Raw genomic sequence first — 19,853 nt, 5'->3', positions numbered from 1 at the left:
GTACAGACGTTCAAAAAGGCAATAAAGGCCATGAGCGAAGATCAGATTCCACTGCAACACAAGGTGGACAATTTCCTACTGGCATATCGAAACGCCACCCATGCAACAACAAACCAAAGTCCTGCCCTGATGTTCTATAACAGGAGGTTGCGGTCCAGGTTGGACTTGTTAAAACCAAATGTGCGGAGGGAAGTTGAAAACAAACAGTTCCAGCATATCAATAACAAGCCCACTCGGAGTTTTGAAATAGGACAACCGGTGTTAGCCAGGGACTATAAAAATGAGAAATGACAATCTGGAACAATTCGGGCCAGACAAGGACCCCTGATGTACACGGTAGATGTTGGTGAAAATGTAATGCGACGTCATGCTGACCAACTGGTGGGATCGAGAACAAGGGTCGAGCCCATGGTTACGACAGAGACAACCATGGAGGAAGTTAGTGAACCTGAAGCATCTACCTCAGAAGTGAATATACCTGATGATGATGTCCTATCCATAGGGGATCAACTAGATGAGTCACCCCAACAACGAGAACCAGAGACCCCTGAAAGGCGTTATCCGTCTCGGATCAGGAGGCCTCCTCAGAGACTGCATCTGTGAACTGTTTTTACATGAAGTTGTGTATATATGTTATTATGTTATGTTAAATGGGGAATATATACCGTTAAGCTAAAAAGGGAGGATTGTGGTGTATGTAACCGTTCCACCTTTAAGAGAACTATTTTAAGAGATGCACTACTTTATCTTGGCTGCTGTATACTGTAATACCGGTGGTGACCACACCGGTATATAAGTGCTGTGTAATGATTTATTGGGCAGTTCAGCCTGACCTTCGACTAGTAAAGACCTGTTGAATTTATTCTTGTGGTCTGTGTGCAGTGATTCTTATTAACAATAACTAGAACACACAGACTTAACACGTATGGCACCGGTCTGGCTTTGAAAAATTTTGGGGTTGCGTTATCCTCAATCTTTATGGTTGCCTTTACTCCTTTTAGAGTCCCAAGTCCTTGTTGGAACATCTCTTCCGCGTCAGATAGAATTTGTGACAGACGTCCAGGTGCGACGTCATCATCTTTTTTTGTCAGTCACAGTTAGTGCCAGAATGGAATGCCAATCCAATTGTAGTCTTCGGATCCATTCACGTCCCAATAATGGTGGTCCTCCATCTTGTAGTATATACATGTATAGTTTCTGTGTTTCCTTTCCGTTATATTCAACTGGCACCCTTATTTTCCCTCTGTGGTAGACCTTTTGCCCCGTGTAAGTCTTCAATACAATGGACGTGTCCTTTAAGGGTATGTGTGAAAATAGCCGCTCATAGTCTCGTCGATTCATGACAGTTAGGGCTGATCCTGTGTCCAATTCCATCTTCACTGGGGATCCTGCTATCATGAGAGTGACCCAAATGGTTCGGTGATCTTCTTTTGCGATCACATTGTGTAACTTTAAACAACTTAGTCGCCTGCTCCCGGAGTCCTTATCACTCTCCTGATCTTCTGAACTACTATCTGTCAGTTTCTTTACTTTCCTGTACTGTTCCTTAGTAGTTCTTGTCGTGTTGGTCTTCTTTCCCGACCTGCAGACTCTTGCTATATGTCCCATTTTCCCGCATTGCCTGCATATTTTGCCTTTAAACCAGCAGTCCTTCTGCTCATGGGTTGTTCTGCCACAGCGATAGCACTTTTCGGCTCCGTACGCCATTTCGTTAGCGCTGTATTCTTGTGGTTTCTGTTGTATTTCCGCAGCTCCCCGTGCTGCTGCTTCGTAGGATACTGCCACGCTGAAAGCCTGTTCTAGCGTCAGGTCCTTTTTTGAAAGTAGTCGTTTCTGGGTTCCTTCACTCTGGAGCCCGCAGACAAACTTATCCCGTAAGGTGTCTGCCAGTCCTGCTCCGAACTGGCAGTGCTTCGATAACTTGCGTAGTTCCGTAAGATAGTCAGCATTGCTCTCATCTTTGTGCTGGTTTCTTTTATGGAACTTGAATCTTTCTGCTATCAGTAGTGGTGTAGGGCTTAGGTGTTCCTGTAAGATATGAACAATCTCCTCAAAACTTTTCTCCATTGGTTTAGCTGGGGTAATTAAATTCCGCAATAGGCCGTACGTACTCGCACCCATCAGATTTAATAATACCGACGCCCTCTTTCCATCAGCCACCTCATTTGCCTTGCAGTACACTTCAATTCTTTCCACATACGTGGTCCAGTCTTCTACCTCATTGTCGAAAGCAGTGATACTGCCACTTTTCGGCATCTTGGGCGATTTAAAATGGCGCCTCCCGTGCTTTTGCTTCTTCCCCAATGGAATAAAATGGCGCCTCCCGCGATTTTGCTTCTTCCCCAACGGGATAAAATGGCGCCTCCCGCGCTTTTGCTTCTTCCCCTTACTGCCACGCTGCTCCTAGCGTTCTACGGGGTAATGGCAGCGACCCGCAGCTTCGGCGCATCTCGCTTTCCTTCCCCCCCGTTTAGTTTCTCTCCGCTGTCCTGTTCTCGAGCACCGACCGCGCCCTGTGCGCTCCACCCTCTCTCTCTTGTTTTCTTTTCCCAGCGATGCTGCGCGGCCCGATTTGTAGAGCCGCTCGATCGAGCTTGAGCCCGCCGCAGTCCGGAAGGGTCAGCGCGCTACCTGCTACCAGCACGATTCGCTGGAACCACAGTCTCTCCCGCAATTCTCCAAACACCGATGGATTCTTTGGGCAGTTGCCCTCGGTCGACGCCCGTTGCTCAGACTACGACCTTCCAGGACCTTCCTTTCAGGCGAGATCCCCGTGAGATGATGCCACACTGCAGGTGAGTTCGAACTTACTCGTCGCCACTATAAAGTCCGCGCCTCAATAATACACGGACTTCGGGAGAACAGTTTAACAGGTACTTTACTGAACAAGAGGCAGCTTGAAACTGAAACTACAGAAGCCTGCTAGGGCCTTTTATACAGGGGTGGTCACTGCCGGTACTGCAGTCTAAGACCAGTTATTCCCTTAAAGGTACATACACAACAGAGATAACGAACAGATAATTTGTTTTAAGTGATGTTGGTTGAGGTATAAATATTAGCCAGGACACCGGAGAGAATTCCCCAGCTCTTGTTCGAATAGTGCCGTGGGATTTTTATGTCTACCTGAGAAAGCAGACGGGGTCTCAGTTTAATGTCTCATCCAAAAGACTGCAGCTCCGACAGTGCAGCACTCCCTCAATACTGCACAGATATGTCAACCTGGATTATATGCTCAAGTCCCTGGAATGGGACTTGAACCCACAACCTTCTGACTCAAAGGCAAGACTCCTGGCCAATATTAATCCCTCAACCAACATCTAAACCAGATTATCTGGTCGTTTATCTCATTGTTGTTCGTGGGAGTTTGCTGTGCACAAATTGGCTGCCGTGTTTCCTACATTACAAGAGTGACTACACTTCAAAAGTACTTCATTGGCATTGTTCAAGTAAAGCGCTTTGGGATGTCCGGAGGTTATGAAAAGCTCTATATAAATGCAAGTTCTTTCTTTTTAAAATAGCCACAGAAGTGTAAGCTGCTCCCAACCCTGTGGGTGCACCGTGGATGTGGTGAGCTAAGCCGGTCTGGAACAACTAGACCGTAATCCAACTACTTGAAGGTCCTTGAAATGTGGGCTAGAACTCTCTTCAAAGGGACTGCATTTGTATCCTGAAGGGTTGGGGTAGGGGTAGATGGGGGCGGGGGGTGCAGGTGGAGTTGAGGAATGATGTAAAGAGGAAAAGCAAACAGAAGTTCAATAATTTCAACAAACTATTTTGAGTTTTGCGGTGTTTCACTGGGGAGTTGGATTCTTTTTGAAACAATGACTAGGATGGTGGGAGGAAGCAGCAGGTGGAATGTGTTTGCTCTCCATTCAGTGCTGTGTAAATCCCCAGATAGGATTCTCTCTGTGAAGTCACTTCTCTGTGACCCGTTTGATTATTTTCCGACCCTTTGGAGATTTACTGGCCCGAGTCTGGGGCTCTAAGATGCTGCTAAAACTCGAAAGAGGCGTCTCTCTTCCTTTCTGATGGGTGGCTTCAACTGGATTTATATTGTCTTCTCCTCCCTCCCCCAACACCTTTCATGTTATTGGTCTCTCCTTCATAATGCGCAGTTGGACAATGCACAGAGGGAAGTTTCACTCCACTTGTGGCTTCAGAAGCCAAATTTGTGGCATTCAGCTTTGGAAAATTGAATGCACACCACAAGGATAAAACAAATGCAGTGCCTGTTAGCTGCTGGGTGTGGTACGGAGCCCTACAGAGCAGGAGGGATCTGGGATCAATGCTCAGTCAGCCCTGAGTTAATTGATCTTAGCTGGGGCTCTAGTCAGGGGCCCTCAGCACCACTACACCACAGAAGGATGAATTTGGCCAGATATCCATGGAACTGTATCCCAGCACGTCTCTCACTGTCTTCATCTGCTGGCCCGTCCATCCACCTTCTCTTACTACCCCTCTCTATCTCTCGCCCTTCCTCTCTCTCTCTCTCTTCCCCTCTGTCTGTCTCTCCTCTCTGTCTCCATGGATTTGAAATATGCTGAGGGATCTTAGCAAGTACTGAAGGATTGTGTCTGACATTCTTTCCCTTGCTATTTTACATAGAAACATAGAAGATAGGAGCAGGAGTAGGCCATTCGGCCCCTCGAGCCTGCTCCACCATTTAATGAGATCATGGCTGATCATCCAAATTCAGTACCCTGTCCCTGCCGTCTCCCCAGATCCCTTGATCCCTTTAGCCTTAAGAAATATATCTAACTCCTTCTTGAATATATTTAATGAATTGGCCTCAACTGCCTTCTGTGGTAGAGAATTCCACAGGTTCACCACTCTCTGGGTGAAGAAATTCCTCCTCATCTCAGTCCTAAATGGCTTACCCCTTATCCTTAGCCTGTGACTCCTGGTTCTGGACTCCCCCGCCATTGGGAACATCCTTCCTGCATCTAGTCTGTCTAGTCCTGTTAGAATTTTATAAGTTTCAATGAGATCCCCTCTCATTCTTCTAAACGCTAGCGAATATAAGCCTAATTGACCCATTCTCTCTTCATACGTCATTCCTGCCATCCCAGGTATCAGTCTGGTGAATCTTCGCTACACTCCCTCCATGGCAAGAACATCCTTCCTCAGATAAGGCGACCAAAACTGCACACAATACTCAAGGTGTGGTCTCACCAAGGCCCTGTACAACTGCAACAAGACATCCTTGCTCCTGTACTTGAACCCTCTCGCTATGAAGGCCAACACACCATTTGCCGCCTTAACCGCCTGCTGTACCTGCATGCTTACCTTCAGCGACTGGTGCACAAGGACACCCAGGTCTCGTTGCACTTCCCCTTTTCCCAATCTATTACCGTTCAGATAATAATCTGCCTTCCTGTTTTTGCCACCAAAGTGGATAACCTCGCAGTTATCCACATTGGGCAGATGCATGGCAGATGCAGTATAATCACCCAGCCTGTTCAAATCATACTGGAGTTTCTCTGCATCCTCCTCACAGCACACATGCCCACCCAGCTTTGTGTCGTTTGCAAGCTTGGAGATATTACATCTAGTTTCCTCGTCTAGATCATTAATATATATTGTGAATAGCTTGGGTCCTAGCACCGATCCCTGCGGTACCCCACAAATCACTGCCTGCCACTCGGAAAAAGACCCGTTTATTCCAACTCTTTGCTTCCTGTCTGCCAACCAGTTCTCTATCCAAGTCAGTACCTTACCCCCAATCCCATGTGCTTTAACTTTGCACGCTAATCTCTTTTGCGGGGCCTTATCGAAAGCCTTCTGAAAGTCCAAATACACCACATCCACTGATTCTCCCTTATCTATTCTACCAGTCACATCCTCAAAACATTCCGGTAGATTAGTCAAGCATGATTTACCTTTTGTTAATCCATGTTGACTTTGTCCGATCCTGTCGCTGTTTTCCAAGTGCTCTGCTATTACATCTTTTATAATGGACTCTAGTATTTTCCCCATAACTTCTACCCTTTGTATTCCAGCCCTCTTGAGATAAAGGCCAACATTCCATTCGCCTTTTAAATTATTTTTTGTACCTGAACACGAGCTTTTAGTGATTTCTGTCTATGAATCCCTAAATCTCTCTGTACATCCACAGTTCTGAGCTTCTCACCATTTAGAAAGTACTCTGATCTATCTGTTTTGGGTCAATTGTGGATGACCTCATACGTCCCCACATTGCACTCCATCTGCCACAATTTTGCCCACTCACTTAATCTATCAATGTCTCTTTGCAACTTTCCAATTCTATGTTCCAGAGGGGAAGAGAGATGGAGAGGAAGGAAGAGAGAGAGACAGGTACTGAGAAAGAAGTGGAGGAACAGACAAGCAGATGGATCAACAGTGAGAGACGTTCTGGGGTATAGTTCCATGGGTAGCTGTCCAAATTCTTCCTTCTGTGGTGCTGAGGGCCCTTGACTGGTGCCCGAGCTGAGATCAGTTAACTCGGGGCTGACTGAGCATTGATCCCAGGTCCTACCCAGCAGCTAATAAGTGTCCAATATGCTGAAGCAGTAGCTGGGCTAACATACCTGGAGAACCGGGTGTTGGTGATTCCTGGGAGCCAGGCTGGATTGTGTGAGCACTGTGCCCGTGGGGATCTGTCTTTCCACATATGAGCTGTGTAACACAAGTGAATAGAGAATTCAGGAGGTCATAAATATGGGTAAATGACCCTTGACTTGTGAGCAGGGAGACTTTATAATTCATTCGCCATCTCTCTTGGCAATTCACATCAGTTCCTTCACTGCTTGTCAGGTAGGGCGGGGTGGATCTTTTCAAATTCAAAGATTAAAAATGCTTTCTCGCATGTTCTTTGAAACTTCTCCTGGGTGTGGAGGGAATGCTTTAGACGCAGGAAGAAATTAAAATAACGCAAAGCTCCAATAGATAAATGAGCAGCCTCAGAGATCCGACTTGTAAAGGAAGAAAGACTTGCTTTTACATCGCGCCTTCCACAACCTCAGGACGTCCCAAATCTCTTTACAGCCAATGAAGTACCTTTTGAAGAGTAGTCACTGTTGTAATGTAGGAAACGTGGCAGCCAATTTGCACTCAGCAAGCTCCCACAAACAGCAATGTGATAATGATCAGATAATCTGTTTTTAGGTGTTGGTTGAGGGATAAATATTGGCCAGAACACCAGGGAGAACTCCCCTGCTCTTCTTCTAAATAGTGACTGTGCGATCTTTTACATCCACTTGAGAGGGCACTCAGTTTAACGTCTCAACTGAAAGATGGTACCTCCAACAGTGCAGCTTTCCATCATCATTTCACTGAAGTGTCAGCCTGGATATTTTGTGCTCAAGTCTCTGGAGTGGGGCTTGGAATCCAGACCTTCTGATTCAGAGGCGAGAGTGCTACCACTGGCCCAATTTAATCGGTTAGCTCTCGGGTATCCACTGCTCACTCATCAGATCTGCTTTTGGGCGGGAACTGGGTGCTGGCCAAATATTGGCACTGAATCTCAGGACTTGACGTTCAAAAGGACCTGGGATACCTTTACACAGCGAGGGTCGCTTTCATCCCATTGTCACGTAATCCGAAACGATTGCAATAAAATGTGAGATACTTGGACACGTCCTTTAGATCAGTTTTACTCCTCATCAAGGTGAACGAGATCGGTGCTGGAAAATGGACCACTTTCCATTACAACAAACACTCCCAGGACAGGTACAGCACGGGTTAGATATAGAGTAAAGCTCCCTCTACACTGTCCCATTAAACACTCCCAGGACAGGTACAGCACAGGTTAGATATAGAGTAAAGCTCCCTCTACACTGTCCCATTAAACACTCCCAGGACAGGTACAGCACAGGTTAGATATAGAGTAAAGCTCCCTCTACACTGTCCCATTAAACACTCCCAGGACAGGTACAGCACGGGTTAGATATAGAGTAAAGCTCCCTCTACACTGTCCCATTAAACACTCCCAGGACAGGTACAGCACAGGTTAGATATAGAGTAAAGCTCCCTCTACACTGTCCCATTAAACACTCCCAGGACAGGTACAGCACGGGTTAGATATAGAGTAAAGCTCCCTCTACACTGTCCCATTAAACACTCCCAGGGCAGGTACAGCACGGGTTAGATATAGATACAATGGCCAAGACGCGTTCGTCTCAGCAACTTGAGTTATACGTAGATTAAGGAGGCTATGGATTTAAACTTTACTTGTGGCTCTCGAGGGTCAGTGATAGACACCTAAACAGACATAGAACTCGGGTAACCCTGTGCTACAGGAACTGCAGTAGTTTTGTCGCCAGTTATATTTAAACTTTTTTTAATGAATGCCACTGCTTATCTGGCTGTTTCTAGTACACAACGCCTTTGAATGATTTGGTTGAGATAGTAGCAGCCTGAGGCCTAACCCCATTCCTTCCCCTCCCAACATATCCTAAATCCAATTATGCATGGCGGGAACAGCTGCTTCTGATTTCCTTTGGAGTAATTCGGATCGCAATGGTTATTTATAACGTGAAAAAAAATTCCAGAATTCTTCTTCAACCACTTCCCCAGCGAATTGGAGGCACTTCCAGGAGAAGGCCCTGCGACTGCCAAGTCCCTAATTACTGACCATTTTCAGAGTGGGAGGGGCCTCGTTTTCCACATTAGCATATTCCTTTCACATCACTGAACATAGGTTTTTTACTGTCTTACAAAGCTTGTGGCAGCACATAAAGTACTTATTTAGATTTCAAGGAAAAAAGGAAATTATTCATTGTAATCCCAGCAAACGAGCCGCCACTATAATATATAAACACTCTGATCTTACTTCAGATGACCTCGATATCATCTCCAGGGGGGTGCACGAGGTATAATTAGGGATGAGAGCCAGAGCTTTGAGAGGTGTCAGGCATGGGAGTGACTGGCAGAAGATGATTGGTGTCAGAGCCAAATTGTCACAGTTGTACCTGAACTTTTCCCTCTCCATACTGACCTGTTGTCATTGGCTTCATGTACTTGGTGCATACTGGGATAGGTGAATTGTATACAGATAGAGGTATGGATAGAACTGTATATGGATAAAGGTGCAGATAGAACTGTATACAGAGAGGTGTAGATAGAACTGTATACAGATAGTGGTATATATTCAGATTAGATGCCAAAATTTATATCCATTTTGTAGAAATTTCTGTACAATGATAATAAAAACCTTTTCACTGTAAGTGAGAGGATTATATCATAGATACTGAATCGTACAATTTCCTACACACACATACATATATATGGAATTACATAGAATATACAGCATAGAAACAGGCCATTTGGCCCAACCAGTCCATGCCACTGTTTATGCTCCACTCGAGCCTCCTCTCACCCTTCCTCATCTAACTCAATCAGCATAACCCACTACTCCATTCTCCCTCGTATGTTTATCTAGCCTCCCTTTAAATACATCTATACTATTCGCCTCAACTACTCCCTGTGGTAGCGAGTTCCACATTCTCACCACTCTCTGGTATTTGATTTCTTGGTGACTATCTTGATGGCCTCTAGTTTTGCTCTTCCCCACAAGTGGAAATGCTCTCTCTCAAAACCTTTCATAATTTTAAAGACTTCTATTAGGGCACCCCTCAGCCTTCTCTTTTCTAGAACCAGCCTGTTCATCCTTTTCTGATGGGTGTACCCTCGCAGTTCTGATGTCATCCTTGTAACTTTTTTGCACCCTCTCCAGTGCCTCTATATCCTTTTATAATATGGCAACCAGAACTGTACACAGTACTCCAAGTGTGGTCTAACCAAGGTTCGATACAGGTTTAGCATAACTTCTCAACTTTTCAATTCTGTCCCTCTAGAAATAAACCCAAGTGCTTGGTTTGTTTTTGTTACGGCCTTGCTAACCTGTGTCGCAACTTTTAGTGATTTGTATATTTGTACTCCCAAGTCATGTTGCTCCTCTACCCCATTTAGATTCTTATTTACCATGTGATCTCCTTATTTTTCTTACCATAATGTATTATCTCACACTTATCTATGTTGAAGTTCATTTGCCAATATATGCCCATTCTGCAAGTTTATTAATGTCTTGTAATTTATTGCAGTCCTCCTCAGTATTGACTATCCCTCCCAATTTGGTGTCATCTGCAAATTTAGAAAAAACATTTTGATTCCAAAGTCTAAATTGTTAATATAAATTGTGAACAACAGTGGTCCCAGCACTGATCCTTGTGGGACCCCACTTTCCACCTTCTGCCACTCTGAATAGCTACCCTTTACCCCTACTCTCTGCTTTCTGTCTTGAAGCCAGTTGGGTATCCATTCTGCTACTTGTCCCCTGACTCTGCATTCTCTGACCTTATGCATTAGTCTATTATGTGGTACTTTATCAAAGGCCTTTTAGAAATCTAGATATATTACATCTACTACATCTCCCTTGTCTACTCTCTCTGTTACCTCTTCAAAGAATTCAGTGAGGTTAGTTGAGCAAGACTTTCCCTTTTGAAATCCATGTTAACTATTCATTATTATATTTTTGGTTTCTAGATGTTTTTCTGTTTTTTCCTTTAGTGGGGATTCCATTATCTATCTTACCACTGATGTTAAGCTGACTGGTCTATAGTTCCCAGGACATGTTCAACCTCCCTTCTTAAATATAGGTTTAACATTAGCAATATGCCAGTTCTCTGGCACTACACCTTTTCTAACAAATTATTAAATATGTGTACTAGTGCCTACAGTAATATTGCCTCTGCAGTCTCTTTCCTAGTTTCTTTCAAAATGCACGGATGCAATCCACCCAGACCAGGGGTTTTATCCTCTTTGAGTTTGATTAGTTTATTTAATATTTCTCCTTTTTATATAGTTAATAAATATAAACTTAATTTACCTTAAGCAATTATTTTAAAAGTTGATAAGGAATATAAGCCTAGACGTAACTGTGCAGGATATTCACACAACCTGTTTCTAGGACATTCTTTTGCCGTTTGTTCAATAGTGGCATCACCCAGTACAAGGATCACCCGTGCGTTGAAATCACACGCAAGGGATACTGGTATCAACCTTGGCTCACTGGGTAGCTCTCTGGCCTCTGAGTTAGTTCAATTCGCACTCCAGAAACTTGAGCACATAATGTAGGCCGACACTGCAGTGCAGTACTGAGGGAGTGCTGCACTGTCAGAGGTGCCGCCTTTCGAATGAGCCGTTAAACCGAGGCCTCATCGTTCATTCTTCCTTACACCAAACATCCACTTTCCAGCAGCAGTCACTCGATAAACTAACGGGTGCAGGGACCCTGGCAGATTTTCCCCTGCTGAGGCCAACTGTGACACCCGGCTGTTGCCCTGGCTGGGATCAGCTAACTCAGCACAGACTGGGTGGGAGTCAAAGCTGGGGGCTTGTGGTCTGTGTGCTCGAGCTTCTCGATGCCTTCACCAATTGAGAGGTGGGACAGGTGACTAAAAGCTTGGTCAACGATGCTGCCCCTTTAAGTGTGCATTGTATATGCACTGAGACTGTCCACACAATGGAACCATCAAGTAGACAGATTTTGAGCTATGAATCAAGTTAATTAAATCACTTTGGGGCAGTTTCTGTCTGATTTATTCTCCTTCCATAGGACTGAGGCGGTCCGTTGCTGACGTTGTCTGCTATTGCCCTCTGCTGGCCAGGGCTAGAAAGTGGACCTGCTGATTCAAATCATTTTCTTTTCCCAGGTGCCACACGGGATATCGGCTCGGCCCTGACTCGAATGTGCATGAGGCATCGGAGCATCGAAGCCAAGCTCCGACATTTCACCAAGTGAGTGTTTCATTATTTAGATTTAATGATTCAATAAATTATTTGGTCTGGGGTTCGACGGACAAAGGCTGCCCATTGTGGTACTGAGTCATACAGTAAGCTGAGTTAGTTGATCTCGGATTGGGCAATGGGTTTTACAATGGGTTTCAGTGCCTGGGGTTAGGGAGGAGTAGGGGTGCTACAATGGTTGCCCGGGGTGTTAGGGGTGCTACAATGGGTGCCCAGGGTGTTGGGGGTGCTCGGGGTGTTAGGGAGGGGTAGGGGTGCTACAATGGGTGCCCGGGGTGTTAGGGGTGCTACAATGGGTGCATGGGGTGTTAGGGGGGAATAGGGGTGCTACAATGGGTGCCTGGGGTGTTAGACGAAGTGCGATCCATACCAAGTCCTCAACGGTGGAACAGGCGGATGACGGTGGTAACTCTGAGTCACTTTGGTTCAGGGGCTGCGAGAAGCACCACAATGGCTGTGAAGGCGGAAGAAGGCTGCAGCAGAGAGGGGTCTCCAGTCGTCTCGGTTTTTCCTTGCCACTGGACCCTGGCCCCTTTTCTGTCAAGGATCGTGTGGTGGCTGGCTGTGCACCAACCACCCCACGCTAAAAGATACCACGCACAGGCGTCCTTCAGAGGGATCTACATTTACCTCTACAACACGCCAGCGTAAAGTCCTGTGGCGCTTACATGCCCACATTGTAGTAGAGTCTGTGGATCTCGGATTGGCCTCCACAGCCACCTGAAGACCCACAAGTAGATGACTGATGAAGGACATACCATACTCGAATTAGAGTGGTCGCTGATGATGATGAGGGGGGAGTAGGGGTGCTACAATGGGTGCCCGGGGTGTTAGGGGGAGTAGGGGTGCTACAATAGGTGCTCAGGGTGTTAGGGATGAGTAGGGGTGCTACAATGGGTGCCTGTTGTTAGGGAGGAGGAAATCGGTCAGAGCTCCCTCTTTCCGTTCACGTGCGTAGATGTCGGGCAAGATGAGTGTTGTATTTGACTATGATGTCCCCCATGGTTGAATAGTTGCCAATGCGGGCAAGGCTCACACATGAGGAATGTGCCCCGTAGAGAGGTGCTAGAGGGTGGCCAGCGCCCGTGAAACTGTATCCCAACAAGAGTTACATGCCTTCAGGAGAATGTTGAGGGGAAAAGAGAGATTCTCATCCTCAGTAAAAACAAAATGGTTTCATGAAAAGGTTGCACAGAGCAGCTAGGAATGTTTTCCGTATCATTGTCTGTTGGGAGCGATGTCTCTTTATAAAGTGATGGCATTGCCAGTGCTGCCAATGCTGCTTCTCTCTCCCCCTCTCTCTCATGGTCAGTACATTGCCATTTCCTTTCTTTAGTGCCCTGATGGAGAGCCTGATCAACCCTTTGCAGGAGAGGATAGAGGACTGGAAGAAATCCGCCAACCAGCTGGACAAGGACCATGCCAAAGGTACAACTGTGAACTCTCTCTCTCCCTCTCCTAATTTGTAGATTTGATCTTGGATGAGCGCCAAGATCCAAAACTTCAGCTCCTTATCGACCTCAGGGAATTCAGCAAAAGGCTGTGATGTTTTGCCATTTTCAGCCAGCAGTTGACACTGTGACGCTTTGTAAATCACTGAATAGTTCAGTGCAAAAAATGTTTGGAGATAATTTTCATTGTCTCTCCCTGGGCTGTGATCTGTGGGGTGGATCGCACGACCTTTATAGAACCCATTCCTATCAATGGACTGATTATCAGGCGGTTTCTATAAAGGGCGGGCAATCCAGAAGATGTAAAGCGACCACTTAGCTTTTGCTAAAAGCTCCCATGTAAATCTTATTTCTAATATTTGAATTTAATTTTATAAACGAAAATCCCCCATAACTCGATGCTCAATGCAGAAATATACAGTGTCTTCCTCCTCTGAAGTAGTATCCCATTCATCTGTTCCAGTGATGCAGTGTGGGCACACTTCATGAACAGCCATGGGATGGGAATTCATTGTGATATGTTATCACTCCAATCCAAATATGCCAAATTCCTCCATAATATTCCTAGTGTATAGAATCCCAATGGATTGAATCCACTCCCATTCATTCCCAGTGTATAGAATCCCAATCGATCTAATCCACTCCCATTCATTCCCAGTGTATAGAATCCTGTCTATGGAATGCCAGTCTGGGTACAAGATTTATGATGCTGATCCACGTGACACACTCTTGATGTTTCAGTGGTGTCAGAGCCCTGCGTGTTAGTCCGGACTGAACCCCTACGCAGAGTGAAACATTGCTTCTTCTCCCTCACAGAGTACAAGCGAGCTCGGCACGAGATCAAGAAGAAATCGTCCGACACCCTCAAACTTCAGAAGAAAGCCCGGAAAGGTGAGTGACCTGCTCATGGGCATCGGTCTGCCGTGACTTAACACCTGGATCAGATCCAACTCTCCAAAACAATGTCACAACTAATTTAAAGCTTGCAAACACTCGCATCATATCTGGATCACCGAAACAGTTGTAAATGTTCCTGTGCAGCTTCAAACATTATCCAGTTTCCTGATACTCAGCCCATCGCCCCTTTCTGGACACCAGACACTGCTCTATACTCAGCCCATCGCCCCTTTCTGGACACTGGACACTGCTCTATACTCAGCCCATCGCCCCTTTCTGGACACTGCTCTATACTCAGCCCATCGCCCCTTTCTGGACACTGGACACTGCTCTATACTCAGCCCATCGCCCCCTTTCTGGACACTGGACACTGCTCTATACTCAGCACATCTCCCCTTTCTGGACACTGCTCTATACTCAGCCCATCGCCCCTTTCTGGACACTGGACACTGCTCTATACTCAGCCCATCTCCCCTTACTGGACACTGGACACTGCTCTATACCCAGCACATCTCCCCTTTCTGGACACTGGACACTGCTCTACACTCAGCCCATCGCCCCTTTCTGGACACTGGACACTGCTCTATACTCAGCCCATCTCCCCTTTCTGGACACTGGACACTGCTCTATACTCAGCCCATCTCCCCTTACTGGACACTGGACACTGCTCTATACTCAGCCCATCGCCCCTTTCTAGACACTGGACACTGCTCTATACTCAGCACATCGCCCCTTTCTGGACACTGGACACTGCTCTATACTCAGCCCATCGCCCCTTACTGGACACTGGACACTGCTCTATACTCAGCCCATCTCTCCTTTCTAGACACTGGACACTGCTCTATACTCAGCCCATCGCCCCTTACTGGACACTGGACACTGCTCTATACTCAGCACATCTCCCCTTTCTAGACACTGGACACTGCTCTATACTCAGCACATCGCCCCTTTCTAGACACTGGACACTGCTCTATACTCAGCACATCTCCCCTTTCTGGACACTGCTCTATACTCAGCCCATCGCCCCTTTCTGGACACTGGACACTGCTCTATACTCAGCCCATCTCCCCTTACTGGACACTGGACACTGCTCTATACCCAGCACATCTCCCCTTTCTGGACACTGGACACTGCTCTACACTCAGCCCATCGCCCCTTTCTGGACACTGGACACTGCTCTATACTCAGCCCATCTCCCCTTTCTGGACACTGGACACTGCTCTATACTCAGCCCATCTCCCCTTACTGGACACTGGACACTGCTCTATACTCAGCCCATCGCCCCTTTCTAGACACTGGACACTGCTCTATACTCAGCACATCGCCCCTTTCTGGACACTGGACACTGCTCTATACTCAGCCCATCGCCCCTTACTGGACACTGCTCTATACTCAGCCCATCTCTCCTTTCTAGACACTGGACACTGCTCTATACTCAGCCCATCTCCCCTTTCTAGACACTGGACACTGCTCTATACTCAGCCCATCGCCCCTTACTGGACACTGGACACTGCTCTATACTCAGCCCATCTCCCCTTTCTGGACACTGGACACTGCTCTATACTCAGCCCATCTCTCCTTTCTGGACACTGGACACTGCTCTATACTCAGCCCATCTCTCCTTACTGGACACTGGACACTGCTCTATACTCAGCACATCGCCCCTTTCTGGACACTGGGCACTGCTCTATACTCAGCCCATCACCCCTTACTGGACACTGGACACTGCTCTATACTCAGCCCATCTCCCCTTTCTGGACACTGGACACTGCTCTATACTCAGCCCATCTCCCCTTACTGGACACTAGACACTGCTCTATACTCAGCACATCGCCCCTTTCTGGACACTGGACACAGCTCTATACTCAGCCCATCTCCCCTTACTGGACACTAGACACTGCTCTATACTCAGCACATCGCCCCTTTCTGGACACTGGACACAGCTCTATACTCAGCCCATCTCCCCTTACTGGACACTAGACACTGCTCTATACTCAGCCCATCTCCCCTTTCTGGACACTGGGCACTGCTCTATACTCAGCACATCTCCCCTTTCTGGACACTGGACACTGCTCTATACTCAGCACATCGCCCCTTTCTGGACACTGGACACTGCTCTATACTCAGCCCATCTCCCCTTTCTAGACACTGGACACTGCTCTATACTCAGCACATCTCCCCTTTCTGGACACTGGACACAGCTCTATACTCAGCCCATCTCCCCTTACTGGACACTGGACACTGCTCTATACTCAGCACATCGCCCCTTTCTGGACACTGGGCACTGCTCTATACTCAGCCCATCGCCCCTTTCTGGACACTGGACACTGCTCTATACTCAGCCCATCGCCCCTTTCTGGACACTGGACACTGCTCTATACTCAGCCCATCGCCCCTTTCTGGACACTGCTCTATACTCAGCCCATCGCCCCTTTCTGGACACTAGACACTGCTCTATACTCAGCCCATCGCCCCTTTCTGGACACTGGACACTGCTCTATACTCAGCCCATCGCCCCTTTCTGGACACTGCTCTATACTCAGCCCATCGCCCCTTTCTGGACACTGGACACTGCTCTATACCCAGCCCATCGCCCCTTTCTGGACACTGGACACTGCTCTATACTCAGCCCATCGCCCCTTTCTGGACACTGGACACTGCTCTATACCCAGCCCATCGCCCCTTTCTGGACACTGGACACTGCTCTATACTCAGCCCATCGCCCCTTTCTGGACACTGCTCTATACTCAGCCCATCGCCCCTTTCTGGACACTGGACACTGCTCTATACTCAGCCCATCGCCCCTTTCTGGACACTGGACACTGCTCTATACTCAGCACATCTCCCCTTTCTGGACACTGCTCTATACTCAGCCCATCGCCCCTTTCTGGACACTGGACACTGCTCTATACTCAGCCCATCTCCCCTTACTGGACACTGGACACTGCTCTATACCCAGCACATCTCCCCTTTCTGGACACTGGACACTGCTCTACACTCAGCCCATCGCCCCTTTCTGGACACTGGACACTGCTCTATACTCAGCCCATCTCCCCTTTCTGGACACTGGACACTGCTCTATACTCAGCCCATCTCCCCTTACTGGACACTGGACACTGCTCTATACTCAGCCCATCGCCCCTTTCTAGACACTGGACACTGCTCTATACTCAGCACATCGCCCCTTTCTGGACACTGGACACTGCTCTATACTCAGCCCATCGCCCCTTACTGGACACTGGACACTGCTCTATACTCAGCCCATCTCTCCTTTCTAGACACTGGACACTGCTCTATACTCAGCCCATCGCCCCTTACTGGACACTGGACACTGCTCTATACTCAGCCCATCTCTCCTTTCTAGACACTGGACACTGCTCTATACTCAGCCCATCTCCCCTTTCTAGACACTGGACACTGCTCTATACTCAGCCCATCGCCCCTTACTGGACACTGGACACTGCTCTATACTCAGCCCATCTCCCCTTTCTGGACACTGGACACTGCTCTATACTCAGCCCATCTCTCCTTTCTGGACACTGGACACTGCTCTATACTCAGCACATCGCCCCTTTCTGGACACTGGGCACTGCTCTATACTCAGCCCATCTCCCCTTTCTGGACACTGGACACTGCTCTATACTCAGCCCATCTCCCCTTACTGGACACTAGACACTGCTCTATACTCAGCACATCGCCCCTTTCTGGACACTGGACACAGCTCTATCCTCAGCCCATCTCCCCTTACTGGACACTAGACACTGCTCTATACTCAGCACATCGCCCCTTTCTGGACACTGGGCACTGCTCTATACTCAGACCATCTCCCCTTACTGGACACTAGACACAGCTCTATACTCAGCCCATCTCCCCTTACTGGACACTAGACACTGCTCTATACTCAGCCCATCTCCCCTTTCTGGACACTGGGCACTGCTCTATACTCAGCACATCTCCCCTTTCTGGACACTGGACACTGCTCTATACTCAGCACATCGCCCCTTTCTGGACACTGGACACTGCTCTATACTCAGCCCATCTCCCCTTTCTAGACACTGGACACTGCTCTATACTCAGCACATCTCCCCTTTCTGGACACTGGACACTGCTCTATACTCAGCCCATCTCCCCTTACTGGACACTGGACACTGCTCTATACTCAGCACATCGCCCCTTTCTGGACACTGGACACAGCTCTATACTTAGCCCATCTCCCCTTACTGGAAACTGGACACTGCTCTATACTCAGCACATCGCCCCTTTCTGGACACTGGGCACTGCTCTATACTCAGCACATCGCCCCTTTCTGGACACTGGACACTGCTCTATACTCAGCCCATCTCCCCTTTCTAGACACTGGACACTGCTCTATACTCAGCCCATCTCCCCTTTCTGGACACTGGGCACTGCTCTATACTCAGCACATCGCCCCTTTCTGGACACTGGGCACTGCTCTATACTCAGCACATCTCCCCTTTCTGGACACTGGACACTGCTCTATACTCAGCCCATCTCCCCTTACTGGACACTAGACACTGCTCTATACTCAGCCCATCTCCCCTTTCTGGACACTGGACACAGCTCTATACTCAGCCAATCTCCCCTTACTGGACACTGGACACTGCTCTATACTCAGCCCATCTCCCCTTTCTGGACACTGGACACTGCTCTATACTCAGCCCATCTCCCCTCACTGGACACTAGACACTGCTCTATACTCAGCCCATCTCCCCTTTCTGGACACTGGACACAGCTCTATACTCAGCCCATCTCCCCTTACTGGACACTAGACACTGCTCTATACTCAGCCCATCTCCCCTTTCTGGACACTGGACACAGCTCTATACTCAGCCCATCTCTCCTTTCTGGACACTGGGCACTGCTCTATACTCAGCCCATCTCCCCTTTCTGGACACTGGACACAGCTCTATACTCAGCCCATCTCCCCTTACTGGACACTAGACACTTCTCTATACTCAGCCCATCTCCCCTTTCTGGACACTGGGCACTGCTCTATACTCAGCCCATCTCCCCTTACTGGACACTAGACACTGCTCTATACTCAGCCCATCTCCCCTTTCTGGACACTGGACACAGCTCTATACTCAGCCCATCTCCCCTTACTGGACACTGGACACTGCTCTATACTCAGCACATCTCCCCTTTCTGGACACTGGGCACTGCTCTATACTCAGCCCATCTCCCCTTACTGGACACTGGGCACTGCTCTATACTCAGCCCATCTCCCCTTACTGGACACTAGACACAGCTCTATACTCAGCCCATCTCTCCTTTCTAGACACTGGGTAAGGCCCTCTGTTGAGAGCCCTTCTCCCCCTCTTCCTCTCTATGCAAGCAGCTTGTCCTCTTTTCTGCCTCTGCGTCATCTCCCTGTCATGCTGCAAGCCAAGGGGGATGAGAACTAGAGCACCCATGACTGGGAGCAAGTGGTCTGACCAGAACCCTTGAAGTCAGAAGCAAGGCCTTCTCTCTCTCTCTTTTCCTCCACACTAGACACAGCTCTATACTCAGCCCATCTCCCCTTACTGGACACTGGACACTGCTCTATACTCAGCCCATCTCCCCTTTCTGGACACTGGACACTGCTCTATACTCAGCCCATCTCCCCTTTCTAGACACTGGACACTGCTCTATACTCAGCCCATCGCCCCTTTCTGGACACTAGACACTGCTCTATACTCAGCCCATCTCCCCTTTCTGGACACTGGACACAGCTCT

General features: G+C 47.9%; 1 protein-coding gene across 15 annotated transcripts in view; it reads left to right on the top strand.

Moving 5' to 3' along the window:
* The window catches only part of mtss2b (MTSS I-BAR domain containing 2b), a 313,125-nt gene that overhangs the window by 234,771 nt on the left and 58,501 nt on the right, over nucleotides 1-19,853 (top strand). For all 15 annotated transcript variants that reach the window (XM_085991002.1, XM_085991008.1, XM_085991007.1 and 12 more), the window contains exons 4-6: nucleotides 11,673-11,757; nucleotides 13,103-13,194; nucleotides 14,034-14,108. In XM_085991002.1, coding sequence (XP_085847128.1) covers nucleotides 11,673-11,757; nucleotides 13,103-13,194; nucleotides 14,034-14,108 — 252 coding nt within the window. The remainder of the gene's footprint in view (nucleotides 1-11,672; nucleotides 11,758-13,102; nucleotides 13,195-14,033; nucleotides 14,109-19,853) is intronic.

The sequence above is a fragment of the Somniosus microcephalus genome, chromosome 6 (assembly GCF_052327205.1).
Source record: "Somniosus microcephalus isolate GS21.2 chromosome 6, FLI_Smic_1.0, whole genome shotgun sequence".
Classification (NCBI taxonomy): domain Eukaryota; kingdom Metazoa; phylum Chordata; class Chondrichthyes; order Squaliformes; family Somniosidae; genus Somniosus; species Somniosus microcephalus.
The sequence above is the reverse complement of the archived record's forward strand: the minus strand, read 5'-3'. Positions and strand labels throughout refer to the sequence as shown.